The sequence below is a fragment of the Myiozetetes cayanensis genome, unplaced genomic scaffold, assembly GCF_022539395.1.
Source record: "Myiozetetes cayanensis isolate MyiCay16 unplaced genomic scaffold, myiCay2020 scf27, whole genome shotgun sequence".
Taxonomy (NCBI): domain Eukaryota; kingdom Metazoa; phylum Chordata; class Aves; order Passeriformes; family Tyrannidae; genus Myiozetetes; species Myiozetetes cayanensis.
The window spans coordinates 5,386,699-5,406,355 of NW_026087488.1; the positions used below are offsets into that span (position 1 = coordinate 5,386,699).

The 19,657-nt window shown below is 44.4% G+C and overlaps 1 protein-coding gene across 1 annotated transcript; it reads right to left on the minus strand.

The window, feature by feature from the left end:
- Window positions 1-1,408: 1,408 nt before the first annotated feature.
- On the minus strand, window positions 1,409-18,383 carry TMEM248 (transmembrane protein 248). Its single transcript, XM_050321939.1, has 7 exons — window positions 18,205-18,383; window positions 9,488-9,662; window positions 8,161-8,446; window positions 6,530-6,680; window positions 5,590-5,773; window positions 4,993-5,136; window positions 1,409-4,201 (listed from the first exon to the last, which is right to left on the minus strand). Exons 2-7 carry the CDS (start codon window positions 9,644-9,646, stop codon window positions 4,181-4,183), a joined length of 945 nt encoding a protein of 314 aa, XP_050177896.1. The 5' UTR covers window positions 9,647-9,662; window positions 18,205-18,383; the 3' UTR covers window positions 1,409-4,180.
- Window positions 18,384-19,657: the final 1,274 nt, after the last annotated feature.

A 19,657-nucleotide genomic window follows, 5' to 3' on the forward strand; every position in this document is an offset into this window, starting at 1 on the left:
AGATGAGCAGCCTTTATGTAATTTTTCATTGCCCTTATTTCGGTTTGTTAACAAACACCATCGTTATGAGCAAACAGCCTGATTACAGTGCTATCCAGTGAATCCCACCCTTCCAGCACCTGGAAAGAGCAGCAGAACAGCCTTTCTCTCTCCCCTCCATTGTACCACCTGCTTAAAACATCTACTTTTAAGCTCCTCATCCTATCAGGAGCCAGGAGGAAGCTTTGGAAAAACCTGGCTTAAGGCTGTGGCACTAAATTGCAGCAAGACTTGCTACGTGAAAGGCTTTGGGAGATAGTCCAGGCAGCAGGTTGCTCACCTTTTGCTTCAGAACAAACCAAATTCAATCACACATTGATTTACTCAGCACCTTTCCCCCAGCAGGAACTCAGCACTGTCAGTTTACTCAAGTGTAACTCCCCGAGTATGAAACCAGGACTTTCTTCAAGGAAGTTGCACTTCTGTAAAACTCCCTGAACAAAGCCCTGCACTTGCCAAAGAGCGGCTGCTCGTTATGAAAGAGAGTTTGTTTAACAAAACAAGTGGATACGTGTCCAACTGCCTTTCTCTTCCTCTCTGCTGGCTGAGGGACAGAACTCAGAGGAGGCTGAGATGGCTGCTTTGCTCCCTGAAGTAGCAACACTCCCTCGAACCTGGGACTGTGCTAACACAGGTAAGGCTCATTCCAGGCATTTCAGAACTAACCAGTTTCCTAGAGCCAGCCCAAGGGGATTTGTAAACACAAAAATTATATTAAAATCACTTTTTTTTTCTACTAATTCTCAGAGTCCCTCAGTAAAAATTATGAAACAATGTCACAGATTTGCTTTTAAACGATGCTCTCTTTCACCACCAGATTTGAATAGGCAGCATTTGGATGCTTTGAAGTGTTTTTTTCAGAGAAGGAAGGCAGGCTGGCCTTCCTGCACTTGTCAAACACACAGTGCCTGGCTCTTAACAAGCTTCCAAGAGCAAAACAACGATGTTCCCACTCTGTGGAGCACTGAAAACATGCAGGTGCAACTTGTTCCAGCTGGGGCTAGAACTTAACACGCCACATTATCTTCATTTCAACCCTCATCCACAGAAATCCTCCAGCCACCTGCAGGCACTGGGAAATGTTCAGCATCTGGTCTGGGTTCATCTGAGTTACACAGTATTTGTAGAGAGGAGGCAGTGGAAGGGACCATCATCAGGACACAAATTCTGCATGGTGGGCATCAGGCCACATTCCCTGCACCATAAAACATGACGAAAACAAGTCTACATAAGGTGTTCACTCCACCTTAGGTACAGAAAAGGTTTTGAAAGTCCACTCTACTGCAGATTTTCACTACTAATTTCCTCCAGTGGCCCATAGTTATGAAACCTCCACAGCAACTGGGCTGTGGAAATAAAGACAGCAGAATAAACTTCGTAGTTTTTTATTCTGCAAAGCAATATGCACATCTTACAAACACAAAATTAATCTAGGAGAGAAATGTCATTTCCAAATCAGCTATTAACCATCATGCAACAAGACACAGTGAAATGTAAGAACAAAACGAACCAAAACAGCCATCTTAACCCTACAATCACCTGCAGAGGGTTGAAACCAAGGCTCAGATTTTCTATGTAATGCCAAAGAAAACGCAAAAGAAAACGGCAGCTTTCTAAGAACAAGAAAACACGTACAAATAGAATCAAAACTGATTCAAGTCATAGTTAAAAAGAAAAAAGAAAACAAAAAAAAGGAAAGATCAATATGATCTGAACTTTAATATTTAAAGTTTTAACTCTTCTGTTTGGCTGCATTTAACTTTGTACACCACGCCTAGGAACAGCCCAACATTCCTCAGTATTACAGCACGTCCACCTGGGGGGACACCCTCACCTCTCTGCTGCAATACAGGGGTGCAAAGGGATAAACTAAGGCCAAAACACAACTCTTTAACATCTTCCCTTTTGCATTTGTGGCTCACAATCTTAGTATTTCAGGGGGCTTCAATACCGTGGGTGAGAAGTTTTCCTTGAATTGCCAACTAGCAAAGCCGGATTGAAACACCAAATCTGTTTTGCCCCAGCAGACCAAATTCCAGTTGGGACATTTGGAGTTTGACTCTTAATTTGGGGAAAGGGAAAGGATTTGGCTTTCCTTTTCTAAAGGAGTCACGTTGCATCGGGTGTTTTCTAGGTATTTCCAGAAATACCTCCCCCCATCCACCAAATCCATTTCCTATTCCTGCCTTTGGTCCCCAGATCGAGCCACCCTCGTAGGCAGCTCTCCAAGTCAGTATTAACGCAGAAGGCTGGGCATGGGTGAATTAAGAAGTGTTTTCAGGAGAAGATGTCTACCTGTTTGACTCCTCTGACTCAGTTCAGGGGAGCAGCATCAGCCCATAGCAGCATCAGGAGAAAACTGGACACTTCGTTTTATCCCTAGACTTCAAATCAGGTCATGTCTAAAGCTCTGCCTTAACATCCCTGGAGAAAACACGTTAGTTAATACCACTTAAGTAACTGAAACTCTCTAAGGAAACATGTTCTGAAGAAAAACACTGTGACTATTTCGCTTCAAACACTCTTAAGACTGGTGAACTTACTGAAGTCCCACACACACAGCCCAGTGGATACCAATCAGTGGTGTCTGTAGGTAATAAATGGAGAATTTTAGGCCAGCATAGTTGAGACCGTGAGATTCTGAGTTGGCTTTTTTCTTTTGTGTAGTTTAGAGCAAAAGGAGGAGGTAAAATAAAGCCTGTGGGTATGAATGTAGACCTGTTACACTGATGAGAAAGCTGAGAGACAGGATGAAAGGTCAATTAAGGCAACCAGTGAGATTTTAAAAGCAGTGGTGGAAATGACTGCAGGAAGACCCTGACTCCTTAAATTAAGCAGGCTACTCAATAAGGAGCCAGAAAGAAAAAAAAAAACAAAACAGCAAAAGGCAGAATGGGAAAGGGAGAAATGCACAGAATAAAACCTCTGATTTAAGAATGGACACAGAGAACAGAAAGGGTTTGACTGTGTGGTTTCTTTGACCTTAATCACAACAGCCCTACTCTTCTTGTCATTTTCCCCTGAGTGGACAGCATTAAATGGGAATGGGACAAAGCTAATCAAAGGCTCACTTTAGCTGCCCTTCGGAGATGGAGGGAGAGTCCCAAAGTGAAGCTCTGTGACAGACTATGGGGTTTCCTTTCCTTTCATTATTTGCACTTGCCCAAGGCTGTGCAGAGCCTCGACAGACTGTTAATACAATACATCTTTTTATTAAGTTTCACTTTCTAGAAAGAAAAAAAAAAAAAAGTTTACAGAAAGCTGCTCTGCAGCAGAGACACACAATCCTGGCTCAAGGGCTGCAGATGGGAGGCCAAGTGGAAAGTTTTCCAGATAGTCTCTATGCTGACTGGTTCTCTGGCATTCAGCAAGCCAAATGAAAAAACAAAAAACCAAAAAATAAATTAAAAAAAAAATCAATCAGTACTTTTCAGTAAGAAACATTTTAAAATGGGACTTCACTTCTTAATTTTTTTTACTACGAATAAAAGCACAAGTTTGTCCTAAATACAGCACTATTAAAATGTGAATATGTGTTTCTTTTTTTCCAAAAAAAAAGAAAAAAAAAAGAAAAAAAAGAAAACAAAAATTCTAAAATGTTGATATCTTTTCTTGCAAGCAAAGAGCAAATGGAAGAAAGTATTAGGCCACACAAATACACATTTCAGTCATGTAGTAGATTGGTGGCTTCGGAAATGCAGTATTATATCAAAGGTGCATACTGTTTCAAACACACTGTACAGATTGGGCAAAAAAAAAAACCAAACAAAAACAACCAAAGATCTCTTGGTTTTGTTTGAGACACTTGCAAAGGCATCTTAACCTGCCCAGATGCAGCTAGACAAAAATATCTTGCTCTGACTAGAAGTAGCCATATCACTAAACGTATCTACACAAACATTCCGCTATGTCCACAGGGAAGGACTGAAGGGTTCCGGCCGCACTGCGAGTGCATCATCTGACCTATTCGGAATATACCTTTATAAATATGTACAAATCAATTACAGGCACTTGAAATGTCTTTGGTTGGAATAAACCAACATTGCAAGGTAATGTATTCACAGAGTGTTTAAGACCCGTCCCGGGTTCAGCAGGCAATGATTGCGGTTCTCGGTCGTTCTCGGTCGAAGGAGAGGATGGATTATGCTTCTGACAAAGCAACCTAAACAAAAGGGAAAGAGAACATTTAATTAAAGGGCAAGTTCTTAATCCTGTTACAGTGATAGTACTTATCTCTGTGCAGCTGGTATATCTGTGCTTGCCTTTTCAAAGAACCTCGGGAAGTCTAACTTGGAAAGGAAATCAAAGTGAGTCTGAAGGTGTTTTGTACTCAGCAGAATCAATAAAATAAAAAACTCAAACCATTCAAACTCAAAAAACCAAACCAGCTTATGCTACAAAACATCATTAAGATCAAAAGGTGTCAACAATGGCTTTCTACTTTACAAATTAATAAATTTAATACTTAATCCTTCAAGCAAAGTGCAAATCCCCCAATGCAGTACTGAACAATGACTGCTTCAATTGCTTTGTTATTGTTTTTAATTTAATTCTGATTAACAGCCATTAGACTTACATATCATGTTTTAGTCAAGGCTTTCAGCCTGTTGTGATAAAAGATAAATAGAAGTACTCAATGCCATCTATTCAGTGCTTCACACAAAACAGTTCAAGTAATATCAGAATTGTGGCAGAGGAGTTGCAGTCCTGCACTTCCTGAGCTGCAATAATCCACTTCTGTGGGACAGAAACCTAACTCTTAGGATGTACAAAGCACATCTATGTCTTTGGTAGCACCCATAGGTACTGTCCACAATGAAACACCCATGTGTCTCTTTGGAAGGGCAATTAAATCTACATCTCCAGAGACAAGAAAAACCAGTCTGCCCTGTATCAAAAAGGTTTTCTGTGTTTCCTTCTCAGAGTCAATATTTTGTTACCACACAGACTCACCTTTTCAGAGCAGAATTCTGTATTGCTTTGCCTCAGTTTGCTTGGTCTGCCTTTAATAACTGCATAGCAGAACATTGTAATCACCATCACAAAAAGGAAGTAACTGGTGTGCATGAGATGCAGGTTTATTAGGGAGCGATCATCCTGCACAGAGAATTAAAACCATTTACTGACAGAGCACCAATGGCTGGCACTTTATATTAAAGCAGTAATTATCAGATCAACACAGAAATTACTTCATGAATCAAGTTCCCCCTTTACGCAGCTGTTGTAGCAATGAAAGTGATTCCTAATTGTGGCACAAAAGAGCCAAAATGCTCCTTGTGTTCAAAACCAGTGTTATAGATCTTTTCCCAAATACTGGCAGAGGCTTTTAAAGGATTTCAAAATATAAATGTTAGTTATTAAGAGCAGTGAGGCACATGGAGATTCCATGAAGACCATCACTGGGGGTAGAGCGTTCCCAGCTCTGCCTCAGCCCTACATAATAAACCAGCAGTGAACACAACTATTTTAGGATGTGAACAGAACCACATTCAATTAAAACAGAGCCAAGCATTTATCTAAAATAACATACAGGAACACCCCAGCACTTACATCTGGAACTATAACAGTTAGTTTGGGATTTAAAGCATGATACACTTTTCCGATCGCTCCTTTGTAACACCAGAAAGGGTTGTAATCCTGTGCATATTTTGTGTTAGAGTCCCTGGCTGTGGTGAAGATCTTGTACCACAGGGTAGCATTGCTGTACGTTTCAGGAACACAATGTGGTGGTTGACTGCAGAAAAAAACCAGAAATAATTAGCACCCTGAGCACATTCTCCATGTTCAGGAACTTTTACTGCCCTCTCAAAACCCAGTTTTAGTTTGGGCTCTCCAAAACAACAACAAAACCCAAAGCTTAACCAAAAGGGTCTAACAAACCGTATGATTCCCACCCTAAGATTAGAATTTAACTGCATGTTGTTCCAGTAAGTCAACATGCCACAGCTTAATTGGGAAAACACTGGTTTTCATAAGGCTTCACACGTGGTAATCCATCTGGTGGTTCTCCAGGATGGATTGAATGGTGGCAGGGAATCCAGACAAGACCAAGGGAAACTACTTTGCTGGAAGGTCTGTACCTGCTGGGGCAGGGACACGGCAGCACAGCAGCATTTGGCTTTTGCTGATCTCTCAGCAGGGAAGAGGATAAGAGCCTTAGTTTCAAATCTCGTCTCTCATCCAAGGTAGTGACACTAAATTACAGGGTATCTTTCTTAAATCTCCACAGATTGTTTTGCTCCCAGTGAAGTTTAAGTAGGATGTTGAAAAGCATGTTTAAAAAACATGCTGTGGTTAAAACACCCTCAGAAAAATCTAGTGCTGCCAAAAGACAACAGAAGTCCCAAGACAAATGTTTTACTGTGGGGGAAGGTACATAATTTCCACGGTCAACAGGAATGTTCATCAGGAACTAACATCCTCAGAGAGCCAGCTGAGGAATTAATCACCCAGGAACCAGTCTAGGAAGGAGTGTTTAAAAAGCACTTACACTGTGACAGGAAATACATTGCTGGCTGCTGTCACAGTCATGCAGGTTGTGAACACGACCTGCTCGCAGTGGCCATGGAGAACACAGTCATCTGAATTCCAGGCAGCTGGCAGGGTGAATGTAATATTTATTTCCTCATGGGATTCTCTGCCTTTGAGAAAGAGAGAAGGGAAGCTGGTTTTGGTGCACAAAAGTATCTGAGCAACAATCACCAGGATAAGGACAACACACAAAGGACTAAGGCAGCAGCCACCACCCTGAATCTGTACCTTTGAAGTCATCCAGGATCTTTACTAGCAACAAAGAGAGCAAAAACAAAGTTAAAAAACCAAAACAAACTACAAAACCCCCAGCTGCTGGTCTTTCTAATCTCTGCCGCCCCAGAAGAACTGGGGTCACTAAGCTCCTTTCAGAAATTAAAAACTATTTATAAGTGAACTCCTGCATGTTCAGAGAACTTTATTAGAAAGTAAAATCTTTAGATCTTTAGCCTTTCTCCTCCTAAAAACTTCCTTGCATATTTGTTTTTTTCTGATGCTCAAACTGGAGATATTTGTGTAGACAAAAAGGTGCCAGCAAACACTGGACCGCAGGTAAAGTCATGTACAGTAATTCCATGTGGATATATTCAGACTGAAAATAAATCCAGGCTGCTGGAAGTGGAACTTGCATTTGATAGCTCTTAAAGCAGTAACAAAATACCAACAGGAAACACAATAATACAGATTTGCAGCTCCGGGTAATGTCTCTCCACAGGTGTCTCAGGTTCAAGACTCCTTCAGGGATCATTATGAAATGCAATGCTGGCTAAAAGCTAAAATTCAACTATCTATTATCAATTCTACTATCAATTTCTATTAAACTCCTGTCAAAAGTTATTGGTAAGCAGCCACACAGCAGAATGGTCATTCCCCACCACAGAAACTGTAATCATCTTATCTGCTGCTGTTTGTGACATTACAGCTTATTCACCTATGCATTTTAGATAAACTAGATTTTTTTGGACAACATAATACTTGCTCTCTAATGTATATTTGTCACTTAATACACCTGAAGATGTATTAAGACAGATCTGAAGACAGTCAAGCTTTTCCTGTTTGGAATTCTGTTGGTTTAAAAATTACCTTCCATAGCCATTAGGTTAATCATTTCAAACTGCAAAGCCTCATCTGGGTACACCTGCAGGCTCTTTGCCACTCTGAGTGCAGGGAAAAGTTCTTCTAACAAACAAGTAAAGGGCTCTACACAGGAATATACTCAGAACAAGTCTGGAAACACATCTGTGTTGTGCACAAAAGGTTGATTATACAGTTAAGCATTCAAATCATAGAAACATTCAAATCACAGAATGGTTTGGGTTGGAAAGGAAAGCTCAAGTCATTCCATCTTCCACTATCCCAGGTTGTTCCAAGCCCCGTCCAACCCGGCCTTGGACACTTCCAGGGATGAGGCAGTCACAGCTTCTCTGGGCATCCTGTGCCAGAGCCTCCCCACCCTCACAGGGAAGAATTCCTTCCCTAATATCCAATCTAAACCTACTTTCTTTCAGCTTGAAGCTGTTCTCTCTTGAATTGAAAAAACCTCTAAGAGCCAACTGCAAACTGAATTTATAAAGGTCTGGTCTTGCATACCTGAAAGACCGATTTGGTGCCCAAAAATCGTGGAGCTCAGATGTGTGACATTGCGAGAATACCCTCCAAAGGGTCTGAGTGGGTCCAGGGTCAGTGTGATGGTAACTGAGATGTTTATTGGACCAGAGTCCTCCAGAGCCTGTGGGGACTGTGTGGAAGACCTTGCCTGTCCGCTGGTCACGGTGCTCTCCGGAGTTGTGGTGTCGTTGATGAGATGCTTCAAGGTTTCATTCTCAGATATACAGAAGTCCAAGTCGTTAAACCTCAGGAGGAAAGTATTCCAGTCCTTAAACCAAACACAGAGATTTCAACCAGATTAGCAAGTTGCTGCTGGCTGCCACCTCTGTGGAGCTGTGCACGCCTTGATAGGCACCATCCCACCCGCCTTCCAAGCCATTTAACAAGCATTACACGGCTCACAAAGCAAGCACAAACACCACCAGGGCTATCTCAACAACGGGGCAAGTTGTTTACAGAAGTCAGATGTGTTCAATCCCAGCCCCTGCCTGACCACAGCTCAGCACAGCATCCTCTGAGCTACGAAGGGAACATCCCAACTCGCCCTGTTCCCACCATGCCCGGGGTAGGAGCGGTTTCTCTGGGGTTGCCCTCATTACAGAACAGTCCTGCTGGGTGAGGAGTTCCCCAAAACAGCCAAAGGAGTTCCCTAAAACAGCTGGCCCATCAGAGCAAGAAACAGGAAGGTTTCTAGACACAGTAGGGAAGATCCATGACAGGTGATTTGGGCTCATCCCTGAAATAAAGCAAGGCTGCCAAACATTGGCACCAACAGCCTCTCCCCCATGAAATGAGAGGCAAGTATAAGTGAAAACAATCTCCCATCAGACTTTGTGCTCTCCCATAATGTTCTGATTCTGGCCAGGACAGGGTTAATTTTTTGCAGTAGCTGAGTTATTCTATCACATCATTGGTGGGGGAAAGGGATTCTCACTTCCAGGGAGAAGGGTGTTCCTTCCAGATGAGAAAACATGGTGGAGGGAGCTGTCCAGTGTCGTCTGCTCTCAGGAATGTTTCTCCAAGTAAATAATTTCTTTTCCTACACCTTTTGCCATTAATATTGTTGCTGTTACTCTTTATTATGTCATTGCTGTTTCCAGTAAAGTGTTCTTATCTCAACCTGTGATCTTTGCCTTTTGAGCTCCCAATTGGAGCGGGGGAGCAGGGAACACTCAGTGGGGGCACTGAACATTCCTAAACTGAAACACAAGGGAAAGTTCTTGGGGGGGGAGAAATAACTCATTAGCTTCAGGCATGTTTTTTCAAATTAACATTCCCACTGCTCAGCTCAGGAACTTTTTGTACCTACCTCTGTCATTTCTGGTGACTTGATCTCCTTGATTTTGAAGAAATACCCCAGTGTCAGGAAAGCTATTGCCATAGCACTGACGCTGATCATAAAGACCACGAGGGGAGGTCGGCTGCTGATGTAAACCTTCAGGTTCTCCAACAGGTTTATGTAGAACATTATTCTGATTGTTCACCTGAAAGGAAAGAACATTGCAGCAGAGTGACTGGGCTGTGTGCTACGGGGTGGGGGCTGGCAGATCACACCGGACAAAAGTTTGACAACCAGCAATGGAATCACACGCCGGAGTGAGATTCAATTATCCGACTGCACTGCTCACTGAGCACAGACTGTGAGCCTTAAACACAGCATAAATCAAAACATGCTCGGCGTCACCTCCTCAGCACCTGAAACTGCCAGCTGGGAACAGATTTTAAGAAATGAGGAGAAGTCCTAGCACAGCCCAGTATCACTGATCAACAATAAACCCAGTTCTTTCCTTTCCCCACACACCGAGGCAGGATGTGCATTCTACACTTGAATTCCAGTGATGTCTGGATTCCCCAAATTACAGTGTGGACAGAGCTGTAACACAGCCCACAGGTCAAACCTTGTACGTCCTTGCACATCCTTTCAAAACTGAGGCTGGAGCCTTAGGGATCCCTCTTTAACCATCCTTAGCCCCAAATGTCTCTATGGTCAAAAGGGGACCTGAGAAGGATTTTTGGCTTCTGCATCCTGAGGTCAGAAACACCTCAGAACTGCACTAGGGTGGAGGCTGGCAGACTCTTTATTTGAATCTTGCAGGATCTAGAACTTTTGCTAGAGTGTATAAGCAAAGAGACTTACAGATGCTGAGGAAATGTACTGAATCATTAATTTTGGTCCAAAATACAACATTTTGTCAGATTCCACTCCTGAATTTTCACTTACAGAGCAGAAAGACCCAAATTAACTTTATTATATCAGCTTCCCCATCTCCACTCACAAGGAACAGCAAACAGTCCAGTGTTAAAGGGCAGTCTTGTGGCATCTACTTCAGAAGCTCTGCAAGGAGGTACTTCAAGCCAACCTCTTAATCTATGTCCCACCTAAAATCCTGGCTGAAAAGGCTTTTTAACCCCAGCTGAACTAGAAAGGCAGGAACTGTTCCTACCAATGTGCTGATTATCTCCAAAATTCACAGGGAAAGGCTAATTTCAAGATCAGCATCTTAGAGAATTCCACACTGCAAGAGTTAATATTTGAGCATCCATACATGTCTGGTAACATTTAATTAAGTCAGGGACTCTGCTCCCTGCAGCTCTGGGTGATCCTCACCCTTATTAAAAGGACACAGTTGTCATTTATAACCCAGGTGCAGCAGGACTAAGGATGAGGGAGAGGGACAGATTTTGAGAAACACGGCAAGGGAGGGAGTGATCTTTGATCTGCTCTATTGATTTAAAAGAAAACAAAAGAAGGGTAAAGTACAAGCACTGAGACAAAGCCTTTTTCAGATGCCTCAGTGTACAATGACCACAACTTCCTTGTGTATGCTCCGGGTTTGATTGGCAGAAATGCTCCTGTCAGTATTAACAGAAGAAATATTGACAAAACCTGCAAAACTGCCCCAGAGAGAGGGAAAAATTCAGCTCAGAGAGAAGAGCCCCGAGGTCCTGCAACAATAACACAACACTGAGCTGTGCCTGCTGACTCTCCCCACACACCTACTTGCTCTCCTGGGTGAAAGCTGCTGAGACAGTGAGTGCTCTGCAGAACACAGGATCACGTCCTGGGTTTACTTTTTTGCACCATCCACCCATTTTCATCCACTCTGCAAAGACCAGGAAAGCCAGCAAGTTTTCATCAGCGAGAACAACCTGCAAACACCTCCCCAAAAATAACGTGTGTCTCTGAGCGAGAGCACAGTGCAGGGGAAGGAGGGGAAGGAGAGAGGAAAGGAAAGGTGATGATAAATGTGCACCTTACCAGAACTTCTATTTGTGTCCCAGACCAGATGTGCCACGGCCAAAGAGGCCAGTGAAGGTGTCAGGAGGCAGCAATGAGAGGGGAAGGGAGAGCTGGTGCTGGCAGGGATCATGCTGGGCACGATCCGCCCTCCTGCACGTCCTGCCTGTCTTGTCCCTGGCAGCAAATTTCTTAAATGAGCCCTACTTAAAAATCCCAAACACTCCATCTAGAAACGTTGGAGACACATGTCGAGATGGAAAAAGATCAAAAGATAAACCAAAAGCAGAGTTGTATTCAGTGTGTTCCCTTCTGAATTTCCTCTTGAAAATACCACAGATGCAGGGTTTATTGCAGCATTTAATCAGAGCTGAGTGTCACTCACAGCACACACAGGGCTGCGAGTCCTTTTTAAAGGGGCTTCCAACAGCTCCATTAGCATGTTTGTTTACCACAGGGCCTGAAAATCAGCCATAAAACAGGCCGTGCTGAAAAGCACACGCAGAAAAAAATATTTGGGCTAATATTTTTATGTAAGAGATCACCGGCTTTTAAGTGCCAGTTGCTTAATATGCTCCCATAACTCAACGGCTTTGAAAGCAATTAGAAAATGCTTATAAGCTGCAATTTCCGAGGCCTAATATGCCTTTTGAGCATTTGGGAGAGAAAAGGGAACAACTGTGGATTTCAATATTAGAGCTGACATGAAAATAGCAATTGGATATGGCTGGTGCAAACCAGAATGACAAATGTTTCCACGCTGCTGCCCGAAGAACTACTGATTTTTTATCAAAGTACTTAAATAACATTAATTATTCAGGAATTTGTGAACCAGATCACTGCAGGTACGTCTAAATGTATGTTCCCACTAGATTTTAGGGCTTTCTTAACCTCCTCCTTTCTGTTAGGACCTGTTAGAATCACAACACAAACATAATCCTTTTACCAGCTCTAGTTGTAATTAACTCCCTCCTCTGTGTAAATGAATAACTTAAAGAATATGATTTAGACTTTTATTTCTTCTTCACACAGTTAAAAAAAGAAACCCAATGCTATTACCTCCTGGCAGGTCAGGCAAGCAAGATCAGATTTCACTTTTTAGCCAAATAAATAATTTAGTGAGTGGCTCTAATGACTCTGCTGCCTCTCTCTGAGCCTTTTATTACTTGTTAGGCTGACTGGGGAGATTTTTACTGCACAAGTAGCTCAAGTACAACGGGAAGAATGAAAACTGCCAGCCTGGAACGTTGACCAAAGTAATTGCTGCGTAGTGAGGGGTGTTCATCGGGACCAAATGCAGAGTTACAGCTGATGGAACTCCCTGGGAAAGCCTGGACAAGCCCTGGAGATTTTGTGCTCTTAAAATCAGGCCCCCACAAACCCTGGAAATTCTGTTATACAGGTAAAGAATCTGAAAAGGGAAAGGATGGAAATACAACAGTTAATCTGCCAGAGTCCCAGGGAAACAGGAGGTTTGGGCAGCTGTTTAAAAAGCAAGAAAATAGTGGCATATTCTGCAACTGAGGGAATTTCCCTCCAGTACAGCTCAAGATCACAGACAGCAACCTCAAAGGAATAACGTTTGTAATTCCTCCTGATTTATATATGAAAGAAGGAAACTGCTGAAACAGGCAGATGAGTTTTTCCAGAATAAATTACAAATAAGGAAAATCTTCAAGTCTGTTGCAAAGAGAGAAAAAGTCAATGAAATGAGTCACAGCTGAAGTATTAAATTCCCATTTCAGAGCTTAATATCAAAGGAACTGAATTCCCAACAAGAATAAAAAAATGTATGCTGTACTCAAGCAGATACTAAAAGCAAAACTGCAGTTGCCACAAGGAAAAAAAAACCCACCCAAACATGAATTTTAAAGAGATTAAAACTGTTTGACATTTTTACCTGTATCTTGCCATAATGTCAACTACCACCTTCCCCCTAGAAAGCTCAAGATGATGGAATTTCCTTATAACTGATTCCCATTCTTGTTGTGCATGGAAGATATTCAGTCCAGAGGAGGGGTTTAAATGCAAAACCAGCACTGAAATGTCTTAGGGAAGAAATCTGGGGGTGGAAGGGAAGGGCACAGGCAGCACTGCCCGTGAAGACCTCGTATGTTCTCCAAGCCTGAACATCTCACTGCACAGGACAGGGTTTAATCTGAGCTGTGCAGCTCAGTTTGTTTATAAATCAATTATGTTTGCAAAGATGCCCTGTTACCAGCAGTACAATGGGGTTAGGAAATGGGTCACATCAGGGTTAACCACTTTGAATGAGAATAATGTTGCTGCCAGAAAAATATTTACTAACACAAATCAACCCAAGGGTGATTTTCTTAGCAAACCATCCCTAAATAACACGCAAACAAAGCAGTGGTGTTCATCTCAAATTAAAGTGCCACTCATTTCGGAGCAGTAAACAGCAGCAGGTACAAAAATTACCTTTAATTTTGTTTTCTTCTCTTCAAACAGAACTCGGTATCCAGCACCAAAAAACCTAAAAGAGTGAAGCAGAACAGATCCCAGGTGTGTGAGCTGGGAAGCTGGGGCTGGGATAAACAAATCTGGGACTGAGGGCACCCTCAGCAAGTCTGGCAATGACTCTAAGCCATGTGGAGGGAAGGGATCCCATCCCATCCAGAAGGATCTGGAGAGGTGGGTCTGTGGGAACCTCGAGAGGTCCCACAAGGCCAAGTGCAGGACTCACTTTATCATGCTGGTATCTGTGGGGAAATTGAGGTGCCAGAATCTGCAGCAGTTTCATATCATCCTTTCAGAAAGCAAATTCAGACCATGTGGGATGAAACTGTGCAGCCTGAAACCTCTGTCAGCAGCAGAAGGGCAGGCAGGAGGGAGGAATTCATCCTAGAGGAATGAAAGGAGGGGAATTCTCCAGAGCAGAGCAGGGCACTACCTCTGTCCAGCTGAGCCTCTTCTCCTTCTCCTGTCCTTCAGTGCTAAATAAAATACACCCAATAAACACCCCCCCAGTAAATGCCACTGGACTTCTCCACAACACAGAGAAGTGACTGGGATGTGTGGAGGGTGAAACCTGCTGAAAACATCACCTTGGATTCTTGAATCCACTGCAACCGAACACAGCCAAAAGATGTGCAGCCAGATGTGCACAAACACATCTCCCCGAGGCTGCCCAAGGAGAAACCTCCTGAGTGGGAGATAACAGGGAATTGGCTCCAACCAGACAGTGGCTTATCAGTTTTCTGAGCTGTTTTATTCAACAAATATGTTTACTGATAAAACTCCCCACGTTTCCCTACAGCTTGGAAGCAGGAATTGTGGCAGGAGAATGGCCTGGCTCTTTGCATATGCAAAGGGCACAGGCAGAGGACACTGTGCAGGGCAGGACACGAGTGAGATTGTCACCTGTTGGAAAGGACAGCCCTTCCTGAGTCAGAATTCTGGGGACTCGCAAGAACAGAATGAAGCAAAACGCCTCATATTTGCATGAAGTGTTCCTTTCCAGCCCTCAAAGCCCTTTTCAAAGCATAATTAAGCATTTCAACGTCCCCAAGAGCTCCATGAACAGCAAACGTTTCAGTTCTGCCCATAAAACAAAGCCAAGGAAGTCATTTGGTCGGTTGCAACAAAATTTTAAAGACCAACTCGATACTGAATTTCAAACACCCAAGTTCCCGAATTTAACTCTCTATAAAGACAGAAAAGTCACTATAAAAGGCAGATGACTTAAAAAAATCACAAGGAAAATATGTGGATCACACATTACTCAATCTGTGTATGACAGCCCCTCCCAAAAAATACGTGTTGTAGCTCAAAATGTCTGTGGTGGATTTACCACAAGCACCTGAACTCTGTGCCAGCTGATGCTCCTGGGACAGCAAAGCTGATTTTCATTTCCCACTTGAAGAAAAATTGATGCAGAAACAGACAAATCCAAACAAGCTCCAAATATTTTTTTTTTAAATGCTAGGAGTTTAAAAAAAAAAAAAAAAAAAGAATCAGCAAAGGGTTATAAGGTAGGAAGTTGTGAGTAAGGAAATATAAATAAAGTCAGGAATTTTTTTCACTGATCCAATGAACCCTGAATTCTGACTTTTGTTAAAAGGGAAAAACACAATTTAAAACATAGCCAGCTGTAAAATCAAAATGAACCTAACCTCTGACAGAAAATACACATTTTGGTGCCAAACTTGAAAAAAGGCAAGGGAGCCTGTGCCATGGGAACAAGGACACTTCCACACAGGGCAGTGTATGGGCATTTTTAAACTTTCCAACTTTTACAAGCCAGAGTCCTGACTTACAGCATGACTTACCATAATCTAAATCACATACAGACTGCAATAAAACATACAATAATAGGCTGAAGGGCTTTGAAGTTGAATAAAAATGCTATTCTGGTTACTGCTGCTTAGCAAGAGAACCTGGGGGATGGCAGCCAAAGTAAAATTATGTTGTTTTAGAGGATCTTTGAAGATCCAGGAGAAATCAAATTCTGCGTATGCTGTACCTGACAATGGCCAAACAAATACAGGGCAGCTTCAATCAAGAAATATGTCAATTCTCACTAACAGTTTAATAATCAGAAGCTGTTTGAGTGACCAGTTTATTAAGGTTAATCACTGACTTTTTTAAAGCCACCCGTTAAGGAAGGTGGCACCAAAGTCAGCAGTGAAAGTGCAGAGAAATGCCACGAAAAGGCTCTTCAGCCTGCAGTGAGAACTGTGAGGAGACAGGGATGCAGACAGATACACAGCTTGAATCCCAAGCAGAAAATGACTGACAAGGGGAGGAAATGGCAGCTTTGGGGAATGGCAAATTAAGAGTTCTGGGTGTGGAAAGAAGGTAATTCTGGCTGGGTGAGACAAGCAGGAAAACAGCCAGTAGCCACTAATGAAAACAGAAACAGCAGCAAAACCAGCTGAAATGAGGGACCTGGGCAACAGCTGAAACATCAAGGCTATGGCAGCAATATTATCATGTCACATCAGTAATATTATCACTTCACCCCCACTGGTCAAAGGAAACAGGGCTTTATTTTGCTCAGCCCAAGCTCCCATAGGTGAGCTCAGTCTCCATTTTACAGATAACCAACAAAACCCAGGCATGCCAGGACATACACAAGTTTCCTTCCAAAACAAAACTTGGGAGTTCTGAGTCCTGGGAACCAGCTTTATCCTCAGGTCAGGACGGCCTTCTCAAAGAGAAAAAATAAACTCCCACACATACTTGCTTTCGGCAAGGGCAGATTTGGGAAAAGCAACAAAATTCTGACACCAGCGAGTTTCATCAATACTCAGTTTAGGGCTCGTTTGATGAAACAGCTTCATTTCTACACAATCTCCTGAGCTATTTAATAAAACAATAACGATGACAGATCTGCAGGATCAGGCCGGGGGGTGTTCCAGGAGGGAGCTGCACTCCTGTGGCACCGACACAGGGGGCTGGACGTGCCAGGCTCCCTCTCCCGTGTCTCTCCTGCCCCTTCGGCCTCATCCGGCTCGCACAAAGGACACCACGGTCTGTTTGTTCGTGCCCTCGGATGCTCCCCGGTGCTCACAGAGCACAGTGACTATTCTGTCTTATCGGCCGGCATTTCAGGTTCTTGTCTTTCAAGCGGAGGAGAAGAATCGCATTCCACCGGCCCCCGAGCCACTCCTCAAATCGCGGGAGGCAACAAAGCTACCAAGGGCTTAATCCTCTCTGATGCCACTAAATCTGGGGTCAGGGAGCATCACTCAGTCCCGCAGGCACAATTCAATATTATCTCGCAATTCGACACGATCTCTGCTCAGCCTGCCGACAGAAGTTATCCCTGTCCCGGGCACACCTGCTGACCGGGAGCTGGATCGCAGCCACCGGCTCATTCCCAGGGACCCGAGCGGGGTGGAAGCGGCAGCAGCTCACGGGATGGGAGCCGAAACATTTTGTGTGTGCAGGCTAAAAAAGCACGAGGATTAGCGCGTTATCTCCCGTAACTCAGCCTTTATAAAAGCGCAGTAATGATTTCCCACAGCAGGCCCGGCCGTGGCGGGGTCTCTCCTTCCACGACAGGATCTCCTTCCAATCGCGAAAAGTTCATGGAAGTTGGACGCGGTCGTGGAGGGCAATCCTTAATGAATCCTTATCTACACTCCGAGGTTTGTCTAACAGGGCAAATTACACCGCCAGAGCTAATCCTGACAATAAATTTCTCCAGAGAAGACAAACCCTTAAACAGCAAACAAAGGGAAAAGGAGAGGGACAAAAAAAAAACCAAAACCAAACACCCAGCTGTGCTGTAATCTGTTCTTTCCAACCTTCCCCGGCGTGTCCACACCCGCGATTCCGATACATAGTTTGAATTTAACAGGGGGGGGATGTAGCAGCCATGTTCCCAGGCATGATGCACCAGGAATTTTATTATTAGAGACGTCACGAGATCGTTAGTCAACTTAAACCCCGAAAAGAGTAAAAGAGGATAAAATACGGGCACGTAGCGAATAAGGGGGGGGGGGGGATTAAAAAAAAAAAAAAAGCCCAATGAAGGAATCACTATTCAGAACCTATTTTGAAACGGAAATAAAGCAAAATACTGAGATTTCTCTGTTTTTACCGGCTTTTTTTTTTTTTCCTGGTACGACACCACCCATGCAAAGTTCAAGCTAACGGACCCCGCTAAAAAGACAATTAAAAATAACGATTTCAATAACAAAGGCAAACCAAGGCTAAAATCCACCCCAGGCTGAGCCAAACCGCAGCGAAACCAACCCGGCCCGGCCCAGAGGCCGCTCCCGACACCGGCGGGACCCCCAGGCCCCCCGGGCCCTCCTTACCGGCGCCCCGGGCCGGGCGGGGCTCAGAGGCGGCGGCGCTGCCGAGCGGGCGGGCTCTGCACCATCGTCCTGGCGGGCTGGGGGGGGAGAGGCCGCTCCCCGGGCAGAGCCCGGCACGGACAGACAGACACACGGAGCCCGGACAGACACACGGCCGGGCCCGCCCCCGCCGCCGCTTCCGGGGCCGCAGCCGTGACCCCTCACCCGCCGGGCGGGCCGACGGTGGCGCGGGGGGGACAAGATTGCGGCGGCGCCGGCAGCGCGGGAGGAGCCGGCGGCGGGCGGGGCCCCGGGAGCGGCTCCGGCCGGGAACGGGCTCGGGAGCGGCACCGAGCAGGAACAGGCCCCCGGGAGCGGCTCCGCCGCACCTTGGTCGGGGCTCATCGCCTCGTCCCCTCAGGCCGGTGCGGCCCCGCTCCTCCCTCCCTCCCTCACAACACTCCTCGCCTTCTCCAGCCGCTCTTCACCCCCTCGTCCAATAAAAAGCTTCCAATAAAAACCGCCCCAAACGTCTTTTCTTTTGTTTGATTGTTTTCTAAAGGTGCCCAATACCTTAAAGGGTTGGGGGGTTAAACGCTTAAAGCAAAGGGCGTAACAGAAGAAACCGTCATCCTAACCGTCATTAATATTTATCATTATAATTATCAGTAATAACAGTAATATTAATATAATGGCAAAATAATTATTATGATGATGGTTATGATGTTCATAGGAGGATAACGTGAAGTCTTTTCCCTGGGAGCCGTAACACACCGGGGAGAATCCAGGAAAGGACACAGATGGTGAAGGGACAGGAGTTGGTACTTTAGAAGGGTAAAACTAAATAGTTTCCTGAACTTCATGTCTTCAAAGCTGTCCAAGACAGCCCTGAATTAATGACTAAAGTCACAGCCAATGCCTCCTCCTGCCCGAGGCCTGTGGAAGGCAGGAGGCAGCGCAGCTGGCAGCAGAAAATAACCCTGAGCGCCAGTTCCGAACACACCTGGCTGCAGATCCAGGGCAAGGACGTGTTAACCTCCCACAGGATGCCCAGGGGAAGTGTCCAACCGTTTGGTCTCCTGTGGCAGCCACTGGAGCCTCCAAGGGTCAGCTCTGTGTTGGATGGAAAACGTTCCTCGTCCCCCCTAACCCTCTTAACCCCCGTTTCCAAACTGCTGTTCGGCAGCACCAGCTGCAGCAGCATCTGCCAGTGCCTCCCTACCCAGCCCCGGGAGAATACACACCAGAGCACTTGTAAACACCGATGATAACTGGGTAGAAGAAATCAATTTAATTTCATAACTCGGTTGCGTGGAACCAAAGACGCTGCACAGTTTAATTAACCAGCATTTCCTGTAAAATAGCTTCTCTACCGAACAAAATGGGGAGCTCACACGCAAAGAAGTATTTTACAACGTAAATTCTGATTCCCAGTGATGAGCTGCAGTCTTTGTTTTCAGTGATACTGAACGAG

Bases quoted from the DNA above. Each gene is read 5' to 3' on its own strand.
- TMEM248 (XM_050321939.1), bottom strand. From the start codon at position 9,646: ATGTTCTACATAAACCTGTTGGAGAACCTGAAGGTTTACATCAGCAGC. The intron at 6,681-8,160 runs GTATGCAAGACC...TCTTTCTCAAAG, and splicing joins GCACCAAATCGGTCTTTCAG to GCAGAGAATCCCATGAGGAA. The intron at 5,137-5,589 runs GTAAGTGCTGGG...TTCTCTGTGCAG, and splicing joins TAACTGTTATAGTTCCAGAT to GATGATCGCTCCCTAATAAA.